Source organism: Nymphalis io, chromosome 5 (genome assembly GCF_905147045.1).
Source record: "Nymphalis io chromosome 5, ilAglIoxx1.1, whole genome shotgun sequence".
Lineage (NCBI taxonomy): Eukaryota > Metazoa > Arthropoda > Insecta > Lepidoptera > Nymphalidae > Nymphalis > Nymphalis io.
This window is the reverse complement of record NC_065892.1, coordinates 6,829,778-6,857,579: the sequence shown is the minus strand read 5'-3', so window position 1 is coordinate 6,857,579 and position 27,802 is coordinate 6,829,778. Positions and strand designations below refer to the sequence as shown.

At 32.1% G+C, this 27,802-nt stretch overlaps 1 protein-coding gene across 1 annotated transcript in view; it reads left to right on the top strand.

Moving 5' to 3' along the window:
- Positions 1 to 27,229, top strand: part of LOC126768533 (uncharacterized) — a 44,784-nt gene extending 17,555 nt beyond the window's left edge. The window contains exons 3-7 of the mRNA XM_050486707.1: positions 19,333 to 19,541; positions 20,194 to 20,329; positions 25,539 to 25,672; positions 26,124 to 26,541; positions 26,694 to 27,229. Coding sequence (XP_050342664.1) covers positions 19,333 to 19,541; positions 20,194 to 20,329; positions 25,539 to 25,672; positions 26,124 to 26,541; positions 26,694 to 26,755 — 959 coding nt within the window. The 3' untranslated portion in view covers positions 26,756 to 27,229. The remainder of the gene's footprint in view (positions 1 to 19,332; positions 19,542 to 20,193; positions 20,330 to 25,538; positions 25,673 to 26,123; positions 26,542 to 26,693) is intronic.
- The last annotated feature ends 573 nt before the right edge of the window (positions 27,230 to 27,802 follow it).

The window sequence follows — 27,802 nt, the reverse complement described above, 5'->3', positions numbered from 1 at the left end:
TTAATACATTAAATAATATTTATAAATATATATATTTTTATATTTAATGTTTATAGTATAAATCAAAAAACTAAGAAAAAAGCAATAAGGAAAGAAACAGAAAAGTCAAGTAGGATAGAATAAAATCTTTTTTAATGTACTTTAAAAACGAGATTCTGAATCGACTAACCATCAAGTCAAGACACGTCAGTGATAAAATTTTTATAACCCCTTTCAAAGTTATTTTATCGTCTCCACAAGCGGTCTATTTACTTTGAAAGGACTGAAGCGATTTATTGTGATTAATTTCAAAAGTTAACTTAGTCGGGAACGTGCCTACTTTGTAATTGTTTGTTTATTGAGCAATTTAGGCTATTTTTGTTTTAAGCCGAATCAATACTGGAATACGTTATAAAAGTGTTAATTATAATACATTTCTGTTGAACATTAAGAAAAAGGTCTTTCTCGATAAATATTTCCATACCTAAATCTAGTAGTAAAATTATTTGATTAGTTTGTATTCAATATTCTCCCCAGAATAAATATGAACAAGACAAGATAAATTAAGAACATGATAGCAATTACTATTAACAAATTATTGCTTTGTCTCTTTACTCGTTCAAATTAACCTAAAACATTTTATGTTTCAAAGTAATTTAGACATTTAAGTTTAAGTTTCAATGAATTAGATTAAATTATGCTTAATAAAATAATTACAATCGTATCATACATAGACGAGAAAATAGAAGAGCGAGTGCTTTTAATAATTTATTTTAGAAATGAATCATCATCATCATCATCATCATCATCACCCTTTTCGCGTCCACTGCTGGACATAGGTCTCTCCAATGGCACGCCACTGAGCTCGATTTTCAGCTCTTAATATCCAACCGCTGCCAGCCACCTTGCGTATATCGTCACTCCACCTAGCTGGAGGGCGTCCTACGCTACGTTTGCCAAGGCGTGGTCTCCACTCCAGAACGCATCTACTCCAACGGTCGTCGGTTCTGCGACATATGTGTCCAGCCCACTGCCACTTCAGCTTACTAATCCTTTGGGCTATGTCCATAACCTTGGTTCTCTGTCGGATCACCACATTTGGGATTCGATCCTTCAGAGAAACTCCGAGCATAGCTCTCTCCATAGCTCGCTGAGTGACCTTAAAATGGTTTACCAAACGCACTGTCAGTGTCCACGTCTCGGCTCCGTAGGTCATAACCGGTAAGACGCACTCATTGAAGACTTTTGTATTCAAGCATTGTGGTATTCGTGACGAAAAGACTTGACCGAGTTTTCTATACGCTGCCCAGCCCAGTTGTACTCTTCTTCGTGCTTCCCCCTCGAAGTTGTCGAAACCCAACTGCAAAGTTTGCCCAAGGTACACATACTCCTGAACAACTTCGAGAGGAACTCCGTTAAGAGCTATTGGTTCCGGACTGACGTGTTCGTTGAACATTATCTTAGTTTTTTCCAAGTCCATCCCGAGACCAATTCGAGCAGAAGAATCAGCCAGGCTGCTCAGCATATATTGCATATCCTGCACGGTTTCTGCCACGATGACGATATCGTCTGCAAATCTCAAGTGCGAAAGGTACTCGCCGTTTATGTTTATGCTCCGCCCTTCCCAGTGCAGCGTCTTAAACATATCCTCTAATTCATTAGTGAACAATTTCGGTGAAATGACATCCCCTTGTCTCACTCCTCGATGCAAGAGGATAGGGTGAGACTGCTGATTCTGTACTTTGACGGTCATAACAGCAGCGTCATGCAGGCCTTTCAGCACTTGTATGTATCGCCAATCGATTTGGCACCGTTGTAAGGACTCCAGAACAGACCAGGTCTCAATAGAGTCAAAAGCCTTCTCATAGTCCACAAATGCTAAGCACAGGGGCTGATTATACTCTTCGGTAGAAATGAATAGTATAATTAAATTATTTATAAAAATAATTACAGAACGCTTAGTTTTAACGTTTTATATTATTATATTTAGAATAACTTCAAGAATTCACTCATTTAATTTGTTCAAAATAAGATTTGATTTTCTGATTGATTGAGTACAAATATTTAAATAAGAGATTCGAGTGGATAAGAAAATTTTAGATTTACTTTCTTTGTACATAAATTTCATTTGAATCAGTCAGTTAAATCATTTTTGAAATTAACTTCGTAATCCATATAGGGCTGAAATGTAGGCGTGGATCGAATACGTGGAAATTTGAGAAAAAACTATTTTTTTAAGACAAGATTATTTTCAATCTTTAATAAAGGACACCTTTTATCGAATAAATAATAGTAAAAATAATTTGTGACTGTATGTTATTATTTGAAAATAAGCATAATTTTATAACAAATTACTTCCCCCTAAACACTTAGGACGCATTAAGACAATGAATGTTTTCATCTAAGAATAGGTCTCAAGCTGTGCATAAGGCTGTGCTTTGAGTACAGGTGCCTATGTGAAAAAGAGATGGAATCTTTCAGCTAACGCAGTAAATAGGGTTTTCCCGCCATGGCTCAATTGTAGAACGCATTCTTGCAATCATTCAACGCGGTCATGATTTGTACAGTAACCTTTTTTATATATTTAAGAGTTCAATGTAAATAATTCTTATGTAAATATAAGTGTTATTAAAAAACGAAAATGAAAAATCACCGATTTGATTCCAAACAATAATTCAACTCGTGCTTGGTAAGAATGAGATGAAGTATGTTCGTTCGTGCAGATTGCATGTGTCAAAAAAATGCTGCCACATTTGTATCCACCAGCCCGCAAACGCAAACGTGGTGGAATTGAGCATTCATACTTGAATCTACCTAAAAACCTTTGTCTCAAGTGGTATCTTTTTTGCTTGGTACACTTGATGTTATGTAGTCATCCACCCTTACACATGTATGTCATTACAAGAAATATAAATTACTCCACACTGTCAACGCGCTGGGAACAACTGGATAAACTGCTATGTCCTTTGTCTATAATAACACTGGCTCATATACCCTTCAACCCAAAACACATCAATACAAAGTATTGATCTTTCAGAAGGACCTTCACAAAGTCTTGCAACCATTAAAATTTAATATACCAATATGTATTTTTTAATTTTTTATTTGTTAATTATGTAATTACTAAATGATCTACGAAAGTAAAGTTGTTTTTATACTGTACGAATAAAATTATGGAATGTATCTATATTCAGTAATTTCTGCTCAAATTATAATATTAACATTATAATATATAAAAAGAGTATTAGTACTAAAATTAGGTTTGCGTAGAATTTAGTTGATATAAAGGATTTAAATGAATTAAGTTATATTTTAATAATCCTACTTTTTAACAGGTAAATATAACCCAAACCAAATACAAACCAATACCAATTATTCCACTTATATGTACTTATTGTCCTAGCATGAAATGATGAAGGTTTCCAAATCCTAGATGACTTTAGTCAATATAATATATTAAAAAAAGGATATACTTTGCCATAATAATTTAGATTCAAGTAAGGGTTAAATGTAACGAAGGCCTCAACTATGCTCAGTTCCCTCGAGAAATTATTTTAATGAAATTCAGTGGCCATGGCTTATTAATTTGGTGAAATTTGCAAACAGTAGCCTTTAATATTATCTTGACCTCAACCTCAACGCTATACACGCTCAAGGAGAGATTTGTGCTTACCTGTGCAAACCAGTTTGCTCAGCCTAGAGAATATATCAAGCAGGCATTACAGTAGCAAGAAACATCGCTTTGGAAGCTATAATAATTGTATATATAATTATGTTTACATTAACCTTCATAATTGAAACCATAAAACAATAACCGGTAAATGTCCCATTGATGGGTTGAGGCCTCATTTTTTTTAAGAAGAAGGCTTAGTTATTTTATCATCGCACAGCTTATATTATAATATTTTTTTTTTTTATTTATAATCAATAGATTGATACTCGAATATAAGCTGTGCGATACATGGAGCATATTTTTACCGGCCACACGAATCATATTTTATCGCGATGTTTTTCTGCACTGCCGAAACAGAAACGAATAATAAACACAAATTAAACACATGAAAATACAGTCGTTGATTTTAGACCAACAATTACCGGTTAAGTTTCATGTATGTTTCGTTTGTTTCAACGCGGGTCAGTCATACAATACTTAAAATGATAACATATAATCGAGTAACTACAGTGATATACATATATTTCCTACTACAATATTATGTCCTAACTACAATTTTACTGGTTACTTTAGAGCTTTGTGCAAGCTCGTCTGGGCAGGTACCACCCACTCATCAAATATTCTACCGCAAAACGGCAGTACTGTGTATGAGAGAGTTGAGTGTTCCGGTTTGAATAGTGAGTAAGATAGTGTAATTACAGGTACAAGTGACATAACATCTTAGTTCCCAAGGTTGGTGGCGCATTGGTGATGTAAGCGATGGTAACCATTTCTTACAATGCCAATGTCTATGGGCGTTGGTGACCACTTACCATCAGGTGGCCCATATGCTCCGCCTTCCTATACTATAAAATTTTTTTTTTGAATTCCGAATATGAAGGTTACTTCAAAATTTCAAGTTTCTAAGTATTATGATTTTGGCTGTGCATTAAATTTTAGACGGTCGGGTATTAATTTCAAAATATAAATATAGAACCGAACTAGCTATATTCTGAGGCGTAACTCGTATACAATTTTGATATACTTCAACCCAGCTAATGGCTTTTTAGTGTCGTAAAGTCAAGTTTCATAAAATTCTTCGGTAATTATTATCGAGGCAATTTATCTATCAAATTTGTTATTTTTATAAATTATATTCCTATTTTACGTTATTACGATCAAACATACGAACTGAAATATTATAATATTATTATAGTATAATAATAAAAACATGATAATTTTGAACAATATTATCATACAATTTATTTTTTCGGAATTATAATAATCATGACGTTTCACAATCTCTATCTTCTTCCTCCTAATAATAAACATTATTTGTATAATTACCAAAGAACGTAAATTACCAAAGTTATTCTACTCCTTATTAGCGATCTATTCATTACCTACAAGTTAATTTCAGAGTACATACATCTTTACGTACTATGTCATTAATATTTAATCCAAAGTGCCCAAAGTGTCGAGTGATTGATCACCGTATATTGTATAGCACTCAATACAATTTGTATCATAACCTCAACCAACAACTCTTAGCTATTTGCAGAACATATTGACCATAAGTGTGAAGATTATCACAAATTCAATTAAGACTTTAATTACCCAGTATTCTGTTAAACTTAGTGATGTATTGTTCAATGATTGATTACAAGACGCCAACGCATAATTTACAAATATCGATGTAAGTACGAGCAATTACCTATATCTATATAAATATGATATTTTGATATTTTTCAGTGTAAAATACATACTTAAAAAAAATATTATACTATAAACATTACTAAATACGACTCATTTAAATATATACTATATATACTACGTACTTTCATATCGAAAATTTTCGAGGACTTCAATTATTCGAAACGTACTGTGCCATATCATAAGTGCACACATTTTTATACTAAAATTAAAACAAACAAAAACAAATAATTCATTTTTACGTCAATATTTATTTTTATTTAATAGTACTATATTTATACAAATACCACTTGTAATACAGAGTGGTAACACTCAAGCATTATAAAATACCAAATAACGCTTAGAGAACGCTTCTAAAGATAAATGTTTTGAATTTATATTTTTAAAAACAGTGAAATGATATAAATAGTAGTGGAATATATTATGAAATTACCGAATAATAATAGCGAAGGTAGCAATAGCGTCGCCAACTACCGCCCGCTCTGTCCCCATTTCAATAAAGATAATATTAAACGGGCTTCTATATATAAATTTTATTGAATAATACTATAATGAAAGAGGCCAGTTTGTTGTGTAATATTCGCACACAATCAGTTATTATTTAACTACCTCGATATTCTCAGTTATTACATTTTCAAATATAAAGTTTGTTTATATTGTAATAGGTACGCTCTCCCACTTCGCATAAATACAAAATATAAGCTTCTATATCGGACTTTAAAAACTTATAATTAGCTAAATCGTCGCTAATTAATCTTATAATTTTATGTGCATCTTTGTCTTATGGAAATACGAAAGTCTTCAAACATTGCGGTATAAACGACTTGAGGACTTGACGAAGGTTGCCAAATTCTGCCCAACCCAAGCGAATTCTTCGATTGGCTTCCTTCTCGAAGTTGTTCCTACCGACTTGTATAACCTGTCCTAGGTAGGTATATTCACTAAAAACTTCGAGAGGTTTCCCCTCGACGTATATCGGCCCCGGTACGACATGCCTATTGAACATGACCTTGGTCTTGTCCAAGTTCATACCGAGACCGACACACCGGGAAGACTCGCCTAGGCTACGCAGCATTTCGGTGAGTTGTTCCAGCGACTATACTTTAATGACGATATCATCGGCAATTTGAAGGTGTGAGATGTACTTGCCGTTTACATTGATTCCATATCCAGTCCAATCCAGCGTCTTGAAAACGTCTTCCAACGCGTTGGTGAACAGTTTCGGGGATATTACATCCCCCTGTCTTACCCCTCTGCGCAGTTGGATCGCCTTCGTCTTACAGTCCTGGATGTGGACAGTCATTGTAGCGGCGTTGTACAGACATCTCAGTACCTCGATATATCTCCAGTCGATATGACAATGAGTCGAGCACTGCCCAGGTTTCGATGGAGTCGAAGGCTTTCTCGTAGTCCACAAATGTCATACACAGCGGCTGATTGTACTCTTCGGTCTTCTGCACAATCTGCCGAACAGTATGGATGTGGTCCACGGTGCTGTAGCCTGATCGAAAGCCGGCTTGCTCTGGGGGCTGGAACTCGTCAAGTCGTCTGGCGAGACGGTTCGTGACGACTCTTGAGAACAGCTTATACACGTGACTCAGGAGGGAGATTGGTCTGTAGTTTTTCAAGAGGGTTTTATCACCTTTCTTGAAAAACAGTACCACCTCACTCCCGCTCCACGTTTCCGGGGTCTTGCCATGTTGGATGACGGAATTAAAGAGACTTGCTAGCTGCCTTAAGCAACTCTGTTGTGATTCCGTCATCTCCCTGAGCTTTGTTTAAGCTGTTCTGGAGCCGCCCTAATCTCGCCTTGGTCAATGACCGGGAGCTCCTCGGAGTAATGGCGCGTAAGAGGGGCGCGCTGGTTATCAATACTGATTCCCACGGGTCTATCCAATCTTGATCTTAAAGAGAACAACTGCCCATAAAACCTCTCTACTTCTCCGACAATCTCAGGCCTAGAGGTAACGACCACACCATTTTCAGTTTTAAGTTTTGTCAGACGCGGCCTACCAAACTTTCGAGCGAACACATTCGATCCCCGATTTTGCTCAATCGCAGCCTTGATGGCACGGGTATTGGAGCATCGGAGATCGCGTCGCGTCAGCGTTTTTATTGTTCGGTTGAAGGCCTTATCTGACAAAAACGATGGTAGTTCTCATCGTTTTCTCATGAGCTTGAGTGTCTCGGCAGTGCGTTGTCTCATCAATGCTGCTTACGGTTTCCAACGCGGTGAATTGATTTTGAAGTTCCATTTGGAAGTTTTCGGAGCCTTGAGCAGCTTGGAGCATGGTATGTCGGAGAGTAAACCTCATCATTCTTGATCTTTCGGCTTTGAAGTCGATATTTAGAGTGCCTCGAACCAAGCGGTGATCACTTCCAGTATTAAACCTGTTGATCACTGAAACATCTCTAAATATGTGCCTTTTATTCGAAATGATAAAGTCTATCTCGTTCCTTGTCACGTTATCGGGGCTTCGCCAGGTCCACCTCCTCTGGGGCTTCTTTTGAAAGAAAGAATTTATCAAAAAGAGCCCCTGCGCTTCGAGAAAGTTTACCAGCATTTGTCCCCTGTGATTTCTGCAGCCCAAGCCGTAAGGTCCGACTTTCGATTCACCGCTATCTTGTACTCCCACTTTAGCGTTAAAGTCTCCCATAACAACATTGTAGTGGGCCTTCGAGGTGTCGTTGAGGGCCTTTGCGATGTCCTCGTACATCGCTTCGACCACATCATCAGAGTATGTCGAAGTTGGCGCATATACCTGTACGACCTTCAGGGAGTACCTGTCGGAAAGTTTTAGGACAAGGTACGCTACCCGGTTCGACACACTATAGATTTCCACAATGCTGCTAATGAGATCCTTTTTGACTAGAAAACCGACACCACCCTGGGAGAGGTTATCACCTTCGCGGAAGTAAGACCAAGGTAGCTAGGTAAAGTAGGTAGGTAGGTAATTGATTGTACATATAGTATTACTTTTTATCAAAGAGCGTTGACCTTAAATTCAAATGATGTAGCCGTGACGCTTATGACACTAAAATGAGTTTACATTAAAGTAACGGCCGTAAACATTCTACTGCGGGGCAAAGGCCTCCTCTTCTCGTGAGAAGTAATTCGGAGTTTATTCCACAGCGCTGCTCCAATGAGGGTTGGCAAATACACATGTGACAGAATTTCATCCATGTTTTCCTTCATTCCTTCATTTTTATACTTAAAAATTAAGTACCTGAAAACTTAAGGATGCCTAAATTTTAACCTTGACTAATACATTAATAGCCTGAGCTATTACATTAAAATGTTAAACTTTATTAATTGCATTGCAAAAGCATTCAAAAAATTCAAATATTCAAACACTCTAGAAGTAAACTTTGTTATTTATATTACAAGATTAAAATTTGGTAATATTCATATTTAAATATTGATTAAAACATTAATTCTGTAAACATTTAGATATAACAATTTATTGTTTTGTTTTAGTCTAATACATTTGACTTATTTGTTAAATTACACTTTGACACTTGTTGAAACTACAAATATTTTTTTTATATGTAACTATATTTTTTAGTTTACTTAAATATATTTAAGTTAAACGGATGTAGTCATCCTGACGCCCGAGCACTTTTGTATTTAAGAATAGGGTATTTTTTATCTGACTTCCGAATCACTATTCTTTTGAGGTTTGTTTTGTGTAAACTTATCCAATTCTACCATTTTTATTTTATTTGCCTCATTAGAATTTAAGATTTAACCAAAGCAATTTTAATAATACTACAAGAAACCGTTTTTATGATACAATTGGGTATAAATTAACCGGAAGATATTTTTCTTGTTACCATATCGAAGTCTTCCACTAATTTATAAATTCCTATTTATTTTATTTTCCTAATAATAACCGAACGAAAAAGTATATATAAGTCTTAAAAATAAATAAATTACAAATAATTTGTAGAAGTTAAGAAATTTTATGGACCAAATTATTGAAGTTGGTACAAAAGACGGACTTAATGTCGAAAGGCATGCTCTACGAATCAACCTTTTACTCAACCTTTAAATTTACTTTTTAATCAACCTTTTGGCTAATCAGGAACACATGAAGGCGGTTCTACAACTAAACAATAATATTCAAATAAAATTAATTTCACAATATTATTATAGTACTTTGATTTATTTATTTTCAAAATGAATCAATTATAGTTATTTCCATTTGATTTAATATTACGGATTTGTTGAGAGCTCGTATTGAAAAGCAACTCGGATCTGCATTCATACGATTTATTTATTGCAAGGAAGTAGATAGTTGACTAGTACCAGTCGCGGCTATACAGAGATCTGATGTATTTACGACGGTAGTTTTTGCGATAACATATCTTGTTTTAGTCTGGGCTATTTTTTGCAGACAAAGATTGTTGGTGTTTTGTATCCAGCCAATTTATTGCATAAATACTATAATTTTTTCGTTTATAATTATATATTAAGAAATAACAAAACAAAGATTGTAAATTCATATAAAATGTAAATAATAAATACATATCACATAATACAGATAATCTTTTACTAAATACAAAATATAATCAATATAATATACGACATATTTTGACTCAGAAAAAATTGGTATGAGTATACATCGAAATACGGGAGTTCACGCATCAAGCATATAAACGCATACATTTAGAAGATTGGGGATTTTGATAATTGCTCATTTCATCAATCACGTAGTTGTCAATTTAAAATAAAGTTGATTTCAATGACATTAAGAGTAATTACAACCTGTAGGTTTAAGTTTAAATAAAAAACTTTTAAAGTTTTTGTCCGGATTCTATAGTTATATAAATTCTATAGTTATATAAAAGAGGTTACATAGACAGCTAACGAGTTAGAAATGCAAAGCTCTGCCCTAGGCTGTACTGTGAACAGAGCGCAATTAGCAGTACTTTGAATGCCTATCTTAAAATACTCAAATGATGTTGACCTTATAAATTATTCTGAGCAAGAAATGCACTACAGTTACAAATCATATGGGGATAATTTTTGTTTTATTTTAATTTAGCCACGAATATTTTCTTATTAATTGTCAATTACATACTGTTTGTCTATAACAGCCACCCTCAAAGGACAGTAGCGAACTTCGCAAGATCATTATAGTACACTAGTTACTGTAGAATGGGTTGCCGCAATCTGAAACTATCAAAAAAAATATCGACTTGAGATAAATAAACATCTATTTACACGTTTTATATCTGCCGCATGTCCCGTAACGGCATTTTTTTTACTTCATCATTTAAATTTTTGCCAACCAACAAATGCTGGTCAACTACATTTATGTTTTACCTCATAATTTGGACCTGTAGCTATATAGCTGCCAGAGATAATAAGAAATCTTTTAAATAACAAATTAGTTAAATTGAGGGGTTGCGGTGAAATGAATAAGCGTTGAGCACGACTGAAAAAAATATTTGACGCGGCATTTATTATTACAATATTTGAGTTTTAAAATATGTTTTTTTAAATACCTTCATTGTTCTAAATAAAGTGAGAGCGAGTAGCTTAGACATTATAATCTCGTAAAGGCGAACGTGTTTGCATGCGCTAAAAGCCATAGGAAATAATAAGCTAATTATATAATTAATATCGGATTCTCCCTGAAGTTAACACAACTTCTTGACCAGAATATTTCATTCACGCGCCATTGAAAGAGATTTTATTTAAATTTCTTTTATTTATTCAGATTTATCAACAATTGAATTAATATTATTTAATTTCCATACATAATAATGAATTTATATTTGATTTGGTTGAATAAGGAACCTATTAACATTCCAGTTTTTAGGATAAATGGGTAATTATATTTATTTATTTTTTGTATTATGATGATTTAAGAGTGCTTGTAAGAGCTAAGTTGAAAAATACATTATGAGGTAGTGTATGCTGATTGATATCCTTATTCACATCACGTTCAAGGTATTCGAAGTGAAATATCATGTTCTCAAAATAATAAATCAATACCTGGCGAGTGCACCAGAATTCTAATCGGCTCAAAAATGTGCAGGCGTGTTAGCTTTCTGAACATTTTAAGCTTGTATTACGATTATATCATCTTTTTTAGTTAATCTAAAGTGCTATTTAATATTTCCCTGTTATTGGTTGTTATTAAATAAAATCAAAATATTTATTCAAATTGTCTTTTATATTCGAAGTGTGGTTTCTACCGAACTGACAAGGAACCCAATAGCTGCTCTTATTTTTTTTAAATATGCATTTAGTTCAGACAATATATACTGTTCAGTATAATTCTGAAATAGGGAAATATGCTTTACTTATGAACTTTTTTTAATAACTAATTGAAGTCTTTTTAGCGGCTGTCCACGTATATAATACTATGAAAATAGATTCTGGCAGTTTCATTATCTTACTGATATATGATTGCTTATATTTTCTTATAACAGAAACCGCAGAATTGAGTCTGCCTGCGAAAGTTATCTTAATCTAACTGTGTAATCAAGGAGCCACAAAAAATGTTATCACTCTGAAAATAATATAATTCTAAGTGACAATATGTTGATAGTAAAAATTACTACAGAAAAGTCTAAAACAAAATTATATATTGTTTATAAATAGTGTACTACAAAAACTTTTAACTTTTTATTATAAAATGAGTAGGCGGACGGGCAAATGAGCCACTAGATGGTAGTGGTCACCGCTGTACCCAGCCAGAGAAGCTTGCACAAAGCCCTAACATCAAGAAAAAAGTGTTCAAAATGCAAATAAAATAATATAAAAATGCAAATAAATTATATAAAAGGTTCATATATTGTTATAAGTTTGTATTATATATGACGATTTCCATTTAAACCCTGTAATTTGTATTAGTATTTCCCTATAACTACATTATTCTACGATTCAATGAACGCATGATTAATAGTACTAGACCTAATTTTTTTATTCTCATTCATATCATAGTGTATTATTTATTTTTTAAAATATTGTACTTATAACTTTACTTAAAAAACAATCTGATAAAGATATATTATGATAATTTATACCAACGCCAGTGCTAGTTCATAATAATAAGGTGTGCCAATTTTACTTGAGATTTGTTATTTTAATAATATCATTACGAAAAAAAATATTTGCTTTAATACTATAAGTTTAAAAAATGCTCGAACGATAATAGATTCATCTATTTACATAGTAATAACATTTCATGCAAGGTTTTGCAAGTCACACATACATGTTCATATATAAATTTGAGCTGTTTTTGTCTACAAAGCGTACATATCTGTACAATGTAGTTTATAGCACAACAAAAGCTCCTATCTAACTTCAGTACTAAGTATTCAAACCATGTTATTTGGAATGCAAATTTCATTCTATAACGTTCGATTAGTTTTCCAGTGAATATCGTACATTAACAAAAGGAGCTTAACTCAGCCACGAAACTAATGTTCATATTATTTAACACATTTAAACTAAGCTGCGATGTAACCAATGATAGTATTACATGTTTCCCATTTGTATGAAAATTTGAGTCGTCATATATCAATAAAAGTAAATTTATTTTATTGAACGCAACTTGTTTCCGAACTGATGGCGTTGAAAGCAGCAGAAAATATAATACAAACAAACACTAAAAATAATATGAATCGATAAAACATAGTGTTTAAATAAGCTCGGATAACAATGCGAATCAGAACAATACATAAGCGCATAAGAACGGACAATTCAACCAACAAGAATTATATTAAGCCGCTACGAAAATTACATTTCGTCGATTATTATTAAAACGAATGTGACATTAATAAAATATTAATGTATAATTAAATGATATAATATTATAATATATTCGATATTTAATTTAATAACTGTTATCAATTATCATACTTTTTTATTTTTTATGATTGTAAATTAAAGCATGATCAAAGTTTAAGTTTTTTAATACAATTTTATGTTTTAGTGTATTTTAAAGTAAGTGGGTTTTTTTGTAAGTACAAAGTTGGCATTTGAATTTTAATTAAAATTAAAACTTAAATCGTGTCGATTATAATTACAGGAATTTCACTTTGTCGAGTATTTTAGCGTTACAGCAAATATTTATCAATCATTATTGCTTTTAATTCATTCACCGATTTTACTATAATGTTATTAGATTTTTATTTGGTATAGCGCTTGAAATTAACTTTGAAGAGTTCAGATCAAACGAATAATTAATTATTATTTTAATAAATATAAAGAACGTGCTTCGACATTGATCTCACTTAAGTATGTATTTTTTTTATGAATAACAAAAAATAAAAAAAATATATGACTACATTTTTAATCATAATAACCCAAGATCTAAATCTGCTACATCCATCTAAATTTGTTACACCCGTCCAGCAATGACATTGAAGTTTTATTAATTTATAAATGTCATTGTATATAACAAAATACAAAATTAATATTACATAAAAAATATATATTCATATTACTAAATAGTTTTCTCAGTAGTGTATAGTTTTTCTATCGTACTTCTAATTTCGCTGAATCTTTATGAGTCTTTTATTTCTGTTGTAATTTGACGGAGAATAATTCTTAATAATTTTAATTACTAAAATCGAAAAAATAAAACATAAACATATTATATAATATAAACGAATGTTATTTTTAGATCTATGTAAAGTTTCGTTGTACTAAATGTTATTAGTTTTCTTATATATTTTGTAATGTTTATCATATGCAGTGCGGTCTTTCGTTTTGTACGACGCAGTCCGTTACACTAGGAAGAATCCCATGTTATTTATTTGGAGTCATATTAATAAACGATCGAATACCTCATTGGTCTAATGGCAAGCATCTAGGCTTGAGCCAATACAAAAATACTGGATTTTCTTGTCGAAGTTATCAGTTGCAGCTTAAATTTGGAAGTTGGTTAAAATACACGGGTATTTACCTCAACAAGTACGTGAAACTGTAAGTGAACTGAACTTCCTCTGGTCGTGTCGGATTTCCATCCTAACCAGTAATGAGATTTGACACGTTCAAGCTATCATCTCTTGCGTAGTTATGGATATTCTCTGCTTAGAATGACAAATATGACCGAAATCGGTCAGCGCCCTGCTGACACCATCACGAATTCTGTATTTTTGCTATTATTTATAAGATACTCTATATCAAGTCTAACACGCATTTGATCAGATTATAAATTAACATTTTAATAGTTTTATGAATAATAAATAATACCAACAGACTCTTTATGTATTTTCTCTTAATTAGGGATTGCAATATATGTAACATCAATATGTTACATATATGTATATATGGTACGTCTATTGCTTTCATAATTAGCTTATTAATTCCTAAGGCTTATCGGAAATTGTAATGTGGCACGTTTGTTATTATAATATTAATCCATCATAATCCTTAACCTGGCTTTAGGAATATACTACAAATAGACATTTATTCGAAAATAGAACGTTATACATATGTGGTTGAGATATGCTCTTTTAAATTCAATTTTGAAGATATCATTTAGTATGTGAATGTATAAAAAACATTCAGAGGTGACGAACCTTAACTAAAAGAAAGTGACGATAAATTTTGTCAGCCGATTTATTTTCTCTTATCATTTTGTATAACAACTCTGTATAAAATACCCAACAAAGAAACAAACGAGCTCGAGCTACTAATGATAAAGTATCACTTATCTCTATGTTCTTCTAAAACTTTGGAGTATTAATCAATTAAACCATTTATATGGGAACAAAAGTCTAAGCCCCATAGGAAATGTAAAATATATATTGGATTAAAAATACATTCATAAATAAATAAAATAATAAAAATATTTTCTTTAAATAAAAAAATCTATGTTGTTTCTTTGACATTTAAGTTAGCTATTTAAGATAGAGAAGTAAGTGAAAACTTATTAAGTATAAGCCATTGTTTGAACTAAAAATACGCCGTCAATTAGTTTTTAATTACATAATATTATAAGATGCAAGTAATCCTAAATTTGATTTATTTATATTTCGCTGCATATTGTCCAGTAATTTTACCACAATAACTTTCCGTATGATTGGAAAATTGATAAATTCGTATATATTGAGGTGTTTTTAAATTACTATAAATTTAATACATCTTAAGCTCTCTACATCTGGCGAAAGAAGATCTCGCCTGTCGCACTCTTCGCTATTGCGTACGGCAGCGCAAGGCCATATGGGCTGCCAACCTCCGATCACAATAACGACGAGGCTTTTTTTTATAGAATAGGAAGGCGGACAAGCATATGGGCCACCTGATGGTAAGTGGTCACCAAACGCCCTTAGACATTGGCATTGTAAGAAATGTTAACCATCGCTTACATCACCAATGCGCCACCAACCTTGGGAACTAAGATGTTATGTCCCTTGTGCCTGTAATTACACTGGCTCACTCACCCTTCAAACCGGAACACAACAATACCAAGTACTGCTGTTTTGCGGTAGAATATCTGATGAGTGGGTGGCACCTCCCCAGACGAGCTTGCACAGGAGGAGGAGGCTGTCGTCGATCCATTATTAGATGTTGTTTCCAATAGTATTACTTTGTTGTATATTTCGATTTGAATGGATGAATGAGCCAGTTTATTATTGACACGACACATATTATTGACACGAGGGACAAAATTTACTATAGCTGGCAGAGTAACAAATAAGAAAAAACATAAAGTAGAGCAAGCGACGCAATACATTTTTTCTTCCATTTCGCAAGTGACACAGGTTTGCTCATTTATATCAAGCTGTCTAGTAATTTAATACCTACACCTTCATTTGTGGTCTCAACTGCGTTATTTTTGTATTATGGAAAAATTATATGGAATACCAAAAAATCTGACTATAGTAAGTGAAGCAAAACAAGGCTATTATAGTTTACAAGGTGAATTTCGAAAAATCCTTATTATGGATTACATTTATCTATTTATATGCCAAATTTGAAGTCTGATGATTATACTCGTATATATTTTTATGCCCCGTGGGAATTTCTTTGTCGAAATTCTAAAATATACTTCGGTACAAAATTTAGCGTATTGTGTCTATGAATTTTGACTGGGATTTTCATTAAGAATATTTATTCCTCACGGTCATTTCCATAACTATTAACCAAATATATATAGAACATCATTCGGTATCTATAGTTACCTACCTCAATGTGATGAATGTTTCTAACACATTATTATGAGTATGTAGTATTATCTTTTAGTATATACAAAAAAAGATAATATGGATGTCTCATAGAACTATATAAAATAAATGAACAAGATACAATGATATCATATCGCCAGTAAAATCATAAATAAGAATATTAGCGTTGGTAATTTCTCAAAACAGGCATTGCTATTGTTCTTTGCCGCTCTTCATCTACAATACGAAAACGTTCGTGTCTGTACATGGTTTTTGGCTGTACCTTTAATTTATACCCTTTGTTTTGGAAGTAAGCCACAAGAGCCGTATTCGTAAGAAAGGAAATCAAAATAACGTTTCAATATTTCTCGTACATGTCTAGAGTATATATAGTAGCTATAAAAAGGAATATTATCACCGAATCCGAATGAAACTCTGAGAACCTTTTATTACCTTAAGTGATTGAACAAAAGAAAGAAAGTATGTATATAATAGCTACCAAATTAGAATAGTTTATGCCAAATAACTGCATTATGTTGGGCAAAAATTCAACAACGCCATCGATTTTTGCTTAGAATATAAAATAGAAATAAATAATGATAAATATAAATGGATAATGTTATTGTTCGTATACTCTTTATACTAGCAATAACATTTATAAAATTATTGATTAATTATTTTTGAAGTAAATCTTACATTTTGTTTTACAAATTATAGTACATAATTCCGATCTTTTTGCATTTAGTCTTTTTTGATTATGCCAAGGATTAAAAAAATAACTATACAAAAAAGATTAGTCCTGCTACAAATGATATGAAATCAACGAATGTCATTTTTCATTTTTAAACCCACCATTATACCATTATCGCAGATCAATATCATATAAAGTTAATTTATGTATGTACCTAGGCGTATTTTTTTAGCGTATACATTTAACTGAGCTTATGTCTGATTAATAATTCAAAAACCGAAATAATTATTGTAGAAAAGTTAATATTGTTCATATTTTTCAACTTTTTACTTTGTTTGTTAAAATTATTTTTCGTAAGCGTATTTTTGGTATTTTATATTTAATTCTTAAATGTACTTTTACCTTTTAAAATAAAAGAGTAATTAAGATTAGATTACAAAAGTAGCTAAGATTTTGTCTAGAGCAAAGTGAGATCTAAAATAATAAGTATAATATAGACAAAAGGCCGCAAATACCCGTATACGCATTTTCAATTAATGAAAGCCAATTCGTCAGAATACAGACTATCCTTTCTAAAAAAGGAAAGGAAAAAAATATCCGCAAATATTGCATTAGCGCCTTTCTGTCTAATAGAACTTATTTCTGTTTCGTTTTTTTCCCAAGAAGAAAAATTTAACCGATTTTATTATATACTTATTATAAAAATAAAAAATATTTCCTTCATATAGTTGCCGTCTCATATGCATGTATATATCTGATACAGTTTAGACTAGGAAAATTTGAAAAATATTTTATATTTAGTCTCTACTATCACAGCCTCTCATAGCCTCTCACAGCCCCGACGCCCGGGGCTTAAAAGATAGGGCGTAACCCTAGGGCTGTGGGGCTCCACCCCATGGGAGCGAGGTACCTTTATGAAGGTTTCCATTGCGTGAAAAAATAAAAATTAAAAAAAGGATCTGAGACAGCGTATGATGAGTCATAATAAGCTCAGGAATTTTTCACTGTTTGAGATGAAAAATATTACCTCCTTAACAGATATAAGCAATTTTTTTATATAATATCTTGGCGGACGTGCAAATGGGCCACCTTATGGTAAATAGCCACCATCTATAGATATTTGAGTAAGAGATATCAACCATTTCTTATATCGTCAATGCGCCACCAACCTTGGGAACTAGATTATGGCCTATAGTTACACTGACTTAGTTGCCCTGTTTGACGGTACTTGACGGTATCTGATGAGTTGGTGGTACCTATATATATATATAATAAGTGCAATAAGTGTACGACGGTTCATATATGGCAGCAAAATGGTAATGAACGTATGTTGCTAAGTATAGCAAACACTAGAGCGTTGTCTGTGTGCGTTCATAGTTTGGAATATCATATGTACGAGTACAAGAGATGTGTTGCCTGTAATAAAATGAGTCGTCTTTTTAAGGACGCCTTTTAGAGATTAGTGTTACGGACAAGATAAATTACATTGTAATATAGCCTTAGAGATATGTATGCTTCTCTGTTTCAACTGTCAGGCATTATACTGATAATATGTTCTACTTATCTTAGTAACCATAGTAAGGATCTGGTTTTATGCTGATTAAGGTTATAAGCCAAAGACTTTTTTGAGTGCGGTACATTTCAGCTATAGTTTAGCTTGGGTGATTATTTAAGGATTTTTTAAGCGGAGCCTGTGAATATAATTATGATAGCCATTAAGATAGCTATTAAATAATATATCTTTTAAATAGATGCTTTTATAATAAATGTGTAACAATATATGCGTTTAACGCAGTATTTATTTAAACATTATTTTACCACGGCGGGGTGTATTAAGCACAACTTAACTCCTCTTATATAGAGTCGAGGAGTACAGGCTCTTAGCCCGCAAGAGACCACATGGTGGTCGCCATATACGATTTACTTAAATAACTGGCTCTTATATAAATGTAAGAACAAGTTATTTAAGACTTTTTCATTATCCAGTGTTTGCTCCTTCACCCTTGGCTTTACGAATGATTAAGTTTTAGACATTAAATGTTATTGCTGTGGTATTTTCGATATATTTTGTGCACATTTTTATATACTTACGCAATAAGTTTTAATTCGAAATGTTAAGTCATGTTTATAAAAAAGTAATTGTTCGCTTCATATCTATTCATAGGAGTTCGAGGTCTTCACAATTTGGAGATAAACGTACCAAGCGCTGTTTTAATCGGAGAGACAGTAACCCTGGAATGTACATGGCAGTTAGAAGATGAAGAAACGCTGTATAGTGTAAAGTGGTACCGAGGAAGAGAAGAATTCTATCGATACATACCAAAGGAATTACCTCATACAAGAGTTTTTCCGTTACCGGGAATTGAAGTCGATGTAAGTCTTAACGTTAGTTGAATGATAAAATGTAATAAAAATATGTTTAAAGCAATTTTCGTAACAAGTAAAATATATAAAAATTATATCCATTAACTACTACCAAAAAATTACTGATTAAATTCATGATTGCTCATTACTTTATGGGTGCTCGTTGAAATTTAGGTGGCGAATTCTGTTTAGGTTCTGTAATTAATTATTGGACACAGCTTTATCAAGCATAATTTTCAACAATTATTTCATCATTTAAATTACACTAGTTGAAATACACATTAATTTGATTTTGGCGCAAAATTAATTATAGCGTCAATCATCGTCCAAATATAGTTTGTTTTTTTATGTTAAAAATATCTTGTTGAACACTAGCAGCCATCGGCAATTACATCGCGAATTAAAAACTACAATGAAAGTGAAGAGTGAAATTTAATTACTTTTAGTCATTTTTTATAACTAACGGCCTTATAAGCACTTTTTAGGGGTATTTAGTAAAACACACTAGCGTTTATCTTTTTCTTTCATCTTTTATTTGATATTCGAGAGAAGAAAAGAGTATTGTTTAACTAATAAATAATAACCAGCTAAATAACATTTATAGGTAAAAGCCGTTAGTGAGTAAGTAATGAATATGAACATTATGGTAATAAATTGCTAGATATCGCGGTCAGGAGCAAGGCGGGTAGTCCTGCAAGAGGCGACACCGGCGATGGCGGGTCGTTTCCGTTGCGAAGTGTCGGCGGACGCTCCCACGTTCCATACGGAAATACGCTCCGCACCGCTAGATGTAGTTGGTGAGTATAAATAGGATATAAATTTGGTTCATAATTATTGAGTTAAAACGTGTGGTAGACCATGAGTATTGTATAATATATATTTACACTAGACTATGAGGTTTGTATATTTACACATTTAGAGTTTAAATAAGCGTGAATGTCTCGATTTTGTAGATAACTTGTAATTTGTAGTTAACTCAGACCTCGATTTCCTTGGTTTAAGACTCGAGTCCTTCTATTCAAAAGGTTTTTAAGTTTTTCAGTCGAGAAATCAGTAGAAGCCCGGATTTTAAAAAAATGCAGTTTTTACGCTCACTTGCCTCGAAACGTACAAGTAAAGCCGTTGGTCCTACACCTGAACTCTTTTCAGTCGTGTCGTAGTTGCCGTGCCATCAGATTATGAGAGCGATGGAATAGGGAGTGTATGTATACTTGTATTTACGTATACATACATTGCTTTGCAAAACCTCGCGTACTCCATAACGATGTTTGCTTGAGTATATTCGTGATAGAAGATAAATACAATAAGTAATAACCATATAATAGAAGCCAAATTAATAAATTTTTATTTCAACCAAAACATGTATTTTTGCTATTTAATTCACAGTAGTTTTAACCACTAATATACAGAATATTATTTAACTATCATGCTATATAACCGATAAATTGTTCTATGTATTTTTTTGATTCTGAAAATAATGTTGCTTATTAAAAAAATAATTTATAAGACATTTTCAGTCGAAGCAAACTAGTAGTAGATTAAGTATGAACCTATTTGGATATATGCTATATGTATCAAGGATGAACAATAGTTTAACTACAACTAATTAAAATAATAAATAGTTTGTATATAAAACTACAAAAAATATTTTAAAATATTATGCATTACTTATGATTTCATTACATTAACAACAGATCTAATCTAGGCAGAGGATAACTCGCCATAAGATCTATTAACCAAAATATAACAGCTCGTTAAGATCGCAAAGCTGGGCAAAGGCTTTTCAGAAAAAGCAAGATTAGATGCTACTTTCTAAATTATATTTTTCTTCACCGCGAGTACGAGATGAATTCTGAATCTATCTCGAAATTTCGATGTATATCCATTACTTCTATCTCTTAAGAAATATATATATACACTTTTATTTCTATATGTTTGAACCATATTTAAATGTAGAAACCACTTGCGTGGCGGGTGAAAATCTGCTACGTATTAGAGTAAGCTCCAACCGTTCACCTTAAAAAGAAGAGAAGACCTTAGCCCTTTAACAGGTAGTACTATTACTTTAAAGTCTTAATAAATCATTCAAATTATATCGAGCTATTTATTTCAATCTACAAAACGAGTACTAATTTAAATAATATAGTTAAGCTTATAAAAACATTATGAAATATTTCTGATTCAAAAATAAATAGTCTATTATGTCAATTCAATCGGAGAAATCTCCTATCTGAGCGTTAATTTCGTAAACGATATAAAAACTACAAAGTAATAGTTATATAAAACTTTGTAGACAGATTTGTCGATTTGGAAAATGTTCACAATAAAGTTTTCTATAACATATTATGTTTCATAGAAAATAAATATAAAAATAACGGTAGCCACTTTTGCGTTCTTTATTGAGTGATAATTAAATCCTTATTAACTTGAATAACGTGCTACATTTATCTAAGTACTTCGGAACATTAGTTACGGAAAATGAAATATATTTTTTATGATATAGACACTGCCAATTTCCAGATACTGGACTGCTGATGCTGACTGAGATTCTTGCCAGAAAAACTCTACAACTATTTTATAATTACTCAACCTGGAGATTACACCCAGGATATCGGGATCAGCTGCCTTATAAGCTAAAAAGCTGAATTTGAATATCGCTAATTAAGGTGGTTTAGTACCGACGCATTACTCTTCTTAAATTGTTATTTTTTAAAATAAATAATCGAATTAAAAGCTTATAAAAGCGGGGCGGTATATTTAGCTTGGATATACATTTGTTAAATATAATATAATGGCTTTAGCCGGAAACCTAAAACTTATTGTAAATTTATGTCTGTTAAAACTATTAAGTGATTTATGTAAATAGACAAGAAGTCGGGCAGCCAGTAGTGAAACAGCCAGGGTCTTATTCACCGAGAACTACAACTAAATGTGAAACTGGGGATTGTAATAAATTAATTTTGCTCATATTTAATAAGCGAGCAAGGAAGTCAGTAAGTGATAAGTTATTTAGAAACTAAATTTCTTGTCAATATAAATTGAATGAATGGGTCAAAGTATGCGTTTAAGTCTATAGATGCGCGCCTCTTAGTCTGCCTTTGTCCGTCAAAAGCGACCCTTAATATTATATGTGATGCAAATAATTAACAATAATAATATGTCTTGAAAAAAAAGTCGAGATGGCCTAGTGGTAAGAACGCGTGTATCTTAACCGATGAACGTGGGTTCAAACCCGGGCAAGCACCACTGAATTTTCATGTGCTCAATTTCTGTTTATAATTCATCTCGTGCTTTTCGGTGAAGGAAAACATCGTGAGGAAACCTGCATGTGTCTAATTTCATCGAAATTCTGCCACATGTGTATTCCACCAACCCGCATTGGAGCAGCGTGGTGGAATAAGCTCCAAACCTTCTCCTCAAAAAGGGAGAGGAGGCCTTAGCCCAGCAGTGGGACATTTACAGGCTGTTATTGTAATATGTCTTTACGTTAAAACGGTATGAGAGCAACAGATAAACAAAGGTGTTTTTTTTATTTTTCTCATGTAGTTATTATTTAATATTAACCATCCCTTACATAGCCAATGCATCACAAACATTGGGCACAAAGATTTTATATCCGTCGTGACTATAGTTACACCGGTTAACACACCCTTTAAATCAAAAATAAACAACTACCGCCAAACAACAATACTTAAATTCTTGTTTGGCGGTAGAATATGTTATGAATAGTTGATACATACCCGAACGGGCTTGCACAAAGCCTTACCACCAAGTCTAATTATATTATTACTAGTAATATATTAATACTTGTAGCGAGCTTTTGAAGTATTATTCTGCCTCATTTATTATTATTACATTTATATTGGTTGCAAATTAAAATTTACAATTTGATAAATGATGCTGCGTGCGTTCAGCATAAATACTAAATCTTGTTACAACGTTTTATTTGCCATCCGTGAATTTATGAAATCCATAGATTGCGTAAGTAATGTACTAATAAAAACAAAATTCAATGCTCATTCACGTTGAAGATATTTACAATGTTTGTTTATACCGCCGTATTCTAGTCGCTGAGTACAATGCGGCGAAAGGAATGTAAACGGACGTGCCGAACATAGGTTTGCTCCGTATTACTTCGTTGCAATAAAATTCACCTGCCAATATAAATCGATTGAATAAAGCCAAAGAAATAAAACTCATTTCGATATGTTAGCGATATTGAACTTGTTTTCTGTTCGATATCCCGTAGTTTTCTTACGTAACATACTATTATATATTTCACAACTTATATCTTTATAACTTTAAAGTATAATATTATATTTATAAACTTAATAAATCTAACTCAAGAGCGCTTTATAAGGCAAACTATAATTATTAATAATGTTTTTTTATATTAAAAAATAAAATAAAGCAAATTCGATGGATAATATAATATGGCCTTAATAATAATTGTTAATATATATTACTTTCTCTTTTACAAATTGACCCCAAAGTAAGTTAGGTTCAAGTAGACCGTATTGGCTCAGAAGCCGATGAAGATCGATGTTTTCATTATGTAACTCCCTATCCTAGATACGCTTTAAACTTAGTAAGACCTTCAACTTGATAGATTAGTTTTGCAAACTTAAAAATATATGTTAAGTTTTATTCCAACCAGATCGCCAATAACCCTATTTGATAAATAGGAGGACATAACAGTTAAATGGTACAACGTGGCTGGTTTGTATATTTCATTATTGTTTTTTCTCGCTGATTAAATTTGATGCGAGCTTAAAAAAATAAAGGTTCTCTAGAGACAACCTGAATGTGATTGTACAAGCTTGATTAAACGGTAACAGTGTTACCGTGTTGCGAAAATATAGCAATAAGAGTTTTTACAACTCCAACATGAAATTAGAACGGTTAAATTACGAAAAAAAATACGAAATGAAAATATATTTTTCGACCTACTTTGAATTTTAATTAAAACGCATGTGTCAATTTTTGTTTAATTATGTTTGAAAGTAAGTAGGCTTTAATGCCAGACTTCATACATTTTTTAAATTGATATTAAAACAAAACTTTATTAAAAAAATATGGAAATATTATAAAATGACAAATAGTTTTTCTTAAAACAAATCCAAAATAATTATGTTAAAAAACTGACAATATTTTTTTTAACAGAAAATCGATACTTTCCTAATAGTTCTTTTTTTAAATACTTTATTTATTTATTTATAACAACAAAATATTAATATTTATTGTAAGACTAAGTCAGATTGTAATATATAATATTAGATGTAATACGAACTATTATTAAATATTACTGGAGAGTATCTGTCACTTTTTTTAAATTAATCAATAATATTTAATATTATTATATATATTATTATATACATATTTAATCTGGCGGGAAACTGATAGACTTTGAATGCTTTTTAGGAGCATTGTTGAGATCTAATTTTTACATTATTAATAGTAAAAAAGCATTAGCCTGAAATATTTGTATGTTCTATATAAAAAATATATTTTTTTTTTAGTAATTTAATATAGGAACAGACTAACAAATGGACTACTTAGTACGTGAGAGATAGTAAAGATATAAATACCCTATGCCTATAATTACACTGGTCCGCTCACTTCAATTATCCAACTGGCATTAAAGCAGCGCAGTGGATTCAACCTTATTCTCAAAAAGAGAGGAGTCCTTAGTCCAGCAATGTGAGAGTGTAAGAGATAGTTACTTTTACTTTACCACTCTTTAAACCGCGCAAAACAAGACATTGCTGCGTGGTGGTAGAATAAATAACCTACTTAGACAGGCTTTCACAAAGCTTTTCCACCAAGTTTACTTCCTAAATAGCCATGGCTAACGAGCTAGCTAATTTATTTTTAAGTTAATGTTAAATCTACTGAAAAAATATTAAAAACGTTTTTGAAACATATAGTTAAATTATTATTCGTATACATAAGAAATGAGACCCGCATGGCGTGCATGGAATGATTAAATTTATTTATTTCTTGCAGAGTCTCCGGAGTGGGGTCCAAAGCTAGTATCGGATCGGTCGTGGTACGGGGTAGGATCGACACTACGAGCCACATGTGCGTCACCACCCGCACACCCTTCAGCGAATCTTACATTTGCACTCAATGGCCTAGAAGTAAGAATACAAAAGGCTTACTTCAGATGATATATTTAACATTTAATTAAAAAGATAGAAATATTGATAAAGTATTCTTAGAGTTAATAAAAATACCCGTTTCGATCTCCACTGATATTAAAATATGATCATACATATTTAGTTTTTAAAGTATACCATATCTTTCTTAAATAATAAAAGTATAGAAAAACAGAAACATGCGCTCAATAAATGTCCAGTCTAGAGATGCCAATACAAGGTTCGTGGAACAATGAAGCTGTACTTTCCTACTTCGCTTTGACGGCGCCATAGTTTTTTCTGCCCACTGCGTAGGCGAGTCATTAATCACAAAGCAGCGCCAAGCAACATTAGCTTTTAGCGAACTAGCCATTATCTCAGAAAACAATATCCTGTACATGTAATTCGTCCTATCCTTATTATTTCCTTATTCAATTTTATTTTTCCGCCTCAGATCGACATGGACTCATTTGTGCACGAGTTACCGGACTGGTTCAAATGGGATCCTCCATCGAAATCAGAAACGACAACGACTGAGCAGCCCGATGACGATATCAATTTCAACATATTTCACGATGAAAGTAATATTCAGTATTTGGATGAGTCTTACATAAGTCTTCATAAAGAGGAAATCAGACGGCCCCAAAAAGAGGATAAGAAGATCGTATTTGAAAGATCGGGGCCTGACAATAGATTGCCGTCAGTAGGTGAAGTTTTATTTGTCGTTCGCAACGAGGCATTCATACGAGGTAGTCTGAGATTGACCTGCATAGCAAGTATATACAACCTGTATGCGGCACGCGCCGAACTAATTTTCGATATGGAGCAGCCAGAAGTTGCTTCGGTGTTGGGCGTCCGTAATAGTGCTATAGGTAAGTGTTATTGAATTGAACAAACTTTGTTATGTAAATTTATCCTCTCTTCACTATAATATAGGCAACAAAATTACATTATAAGGTATTTTAGCTTATAGCTTATATCTAAAATATACGTTCAACCGTTTCTGACATTAAATTTGTTTCAGGTTCAAATGGCGTTTGGCGATTTTCAACTTTTATACCATTACTTTTGTATAAAATTCGGTAGTTATATAAAATTTATTTTGGTTTAAGCCTAAAGCTATATAATAACGTAAATAATTCATTTTCAACATTCACATTGTACAAAATCATGTAACATATCGCTAGGTAATTGTAAGACATTGTTGTCATAAGTTTTCATTAAAAGAAATGTAAATAATAAGCTAGTTTTAGGTCTAAATGGCCAAAATAAATACAATACACTGAAAGATAAATTAGGAAACGACCTATTTATGTAACAAGTAGGTGCCTAAGTAAAATGTGATTTACAATTTATATATTAATTTTATTATTCAATCTACGATTGTCTCTTTATCTTTATAAGCTAAGTTAAATTTTAGAAAATATAAATTAAATCTTTAATTATCGTTTGTTTAATTATAGCAAAATCTAATAAATGGGTTTACCTATCTTAGCCACGTAACCTTGTCAAAGACTGATTACTTATTTATAAATTTAAATCTTTCGAGAGTTTTAAGTTTACCCTTTTGCATTAATTCTAATAATAATTAATTAAATACATATGAAATATTTGAAAGGTTATTTTTAAGCTAAATGAAACTGTGTACTATGGAAATTATTTTTTAAAAGTTAAAAAGTTTCATTGAAGTTGAAGAAGAGAAATATATTATCTAAGATCTCTTGCACACACATGCATAACCTCAACGCAAAACCATATGCATATAAGAAAATGTAGGCTAATGATAGTTTTTCCATGTCACGTATAAACGGTAGCAGTTTGTCTCAACTTTGAACATTTCCTATAAGCGTGTGTGTGTGTACATATAACTTTTTAAGACCCGCGTGTGTTTGATATCTGAACAATTTCATCTTATATGCCATATTGTTATGTAATAAAATAGACATACAGATATTGTGAACAGTTAATTTCAATTAATTTAATTGATTTAGAAGTTTATAAAAAATAAATCAAATTACTTTTTTAAATAGCATTGTTAAATTGTCAGACGTAAACTTAATGAATTTCTAACTGTAAAATGTATGTCGAAAATATTTCATTGTACAATAAAAGACAGAATATATTGAAAATCAT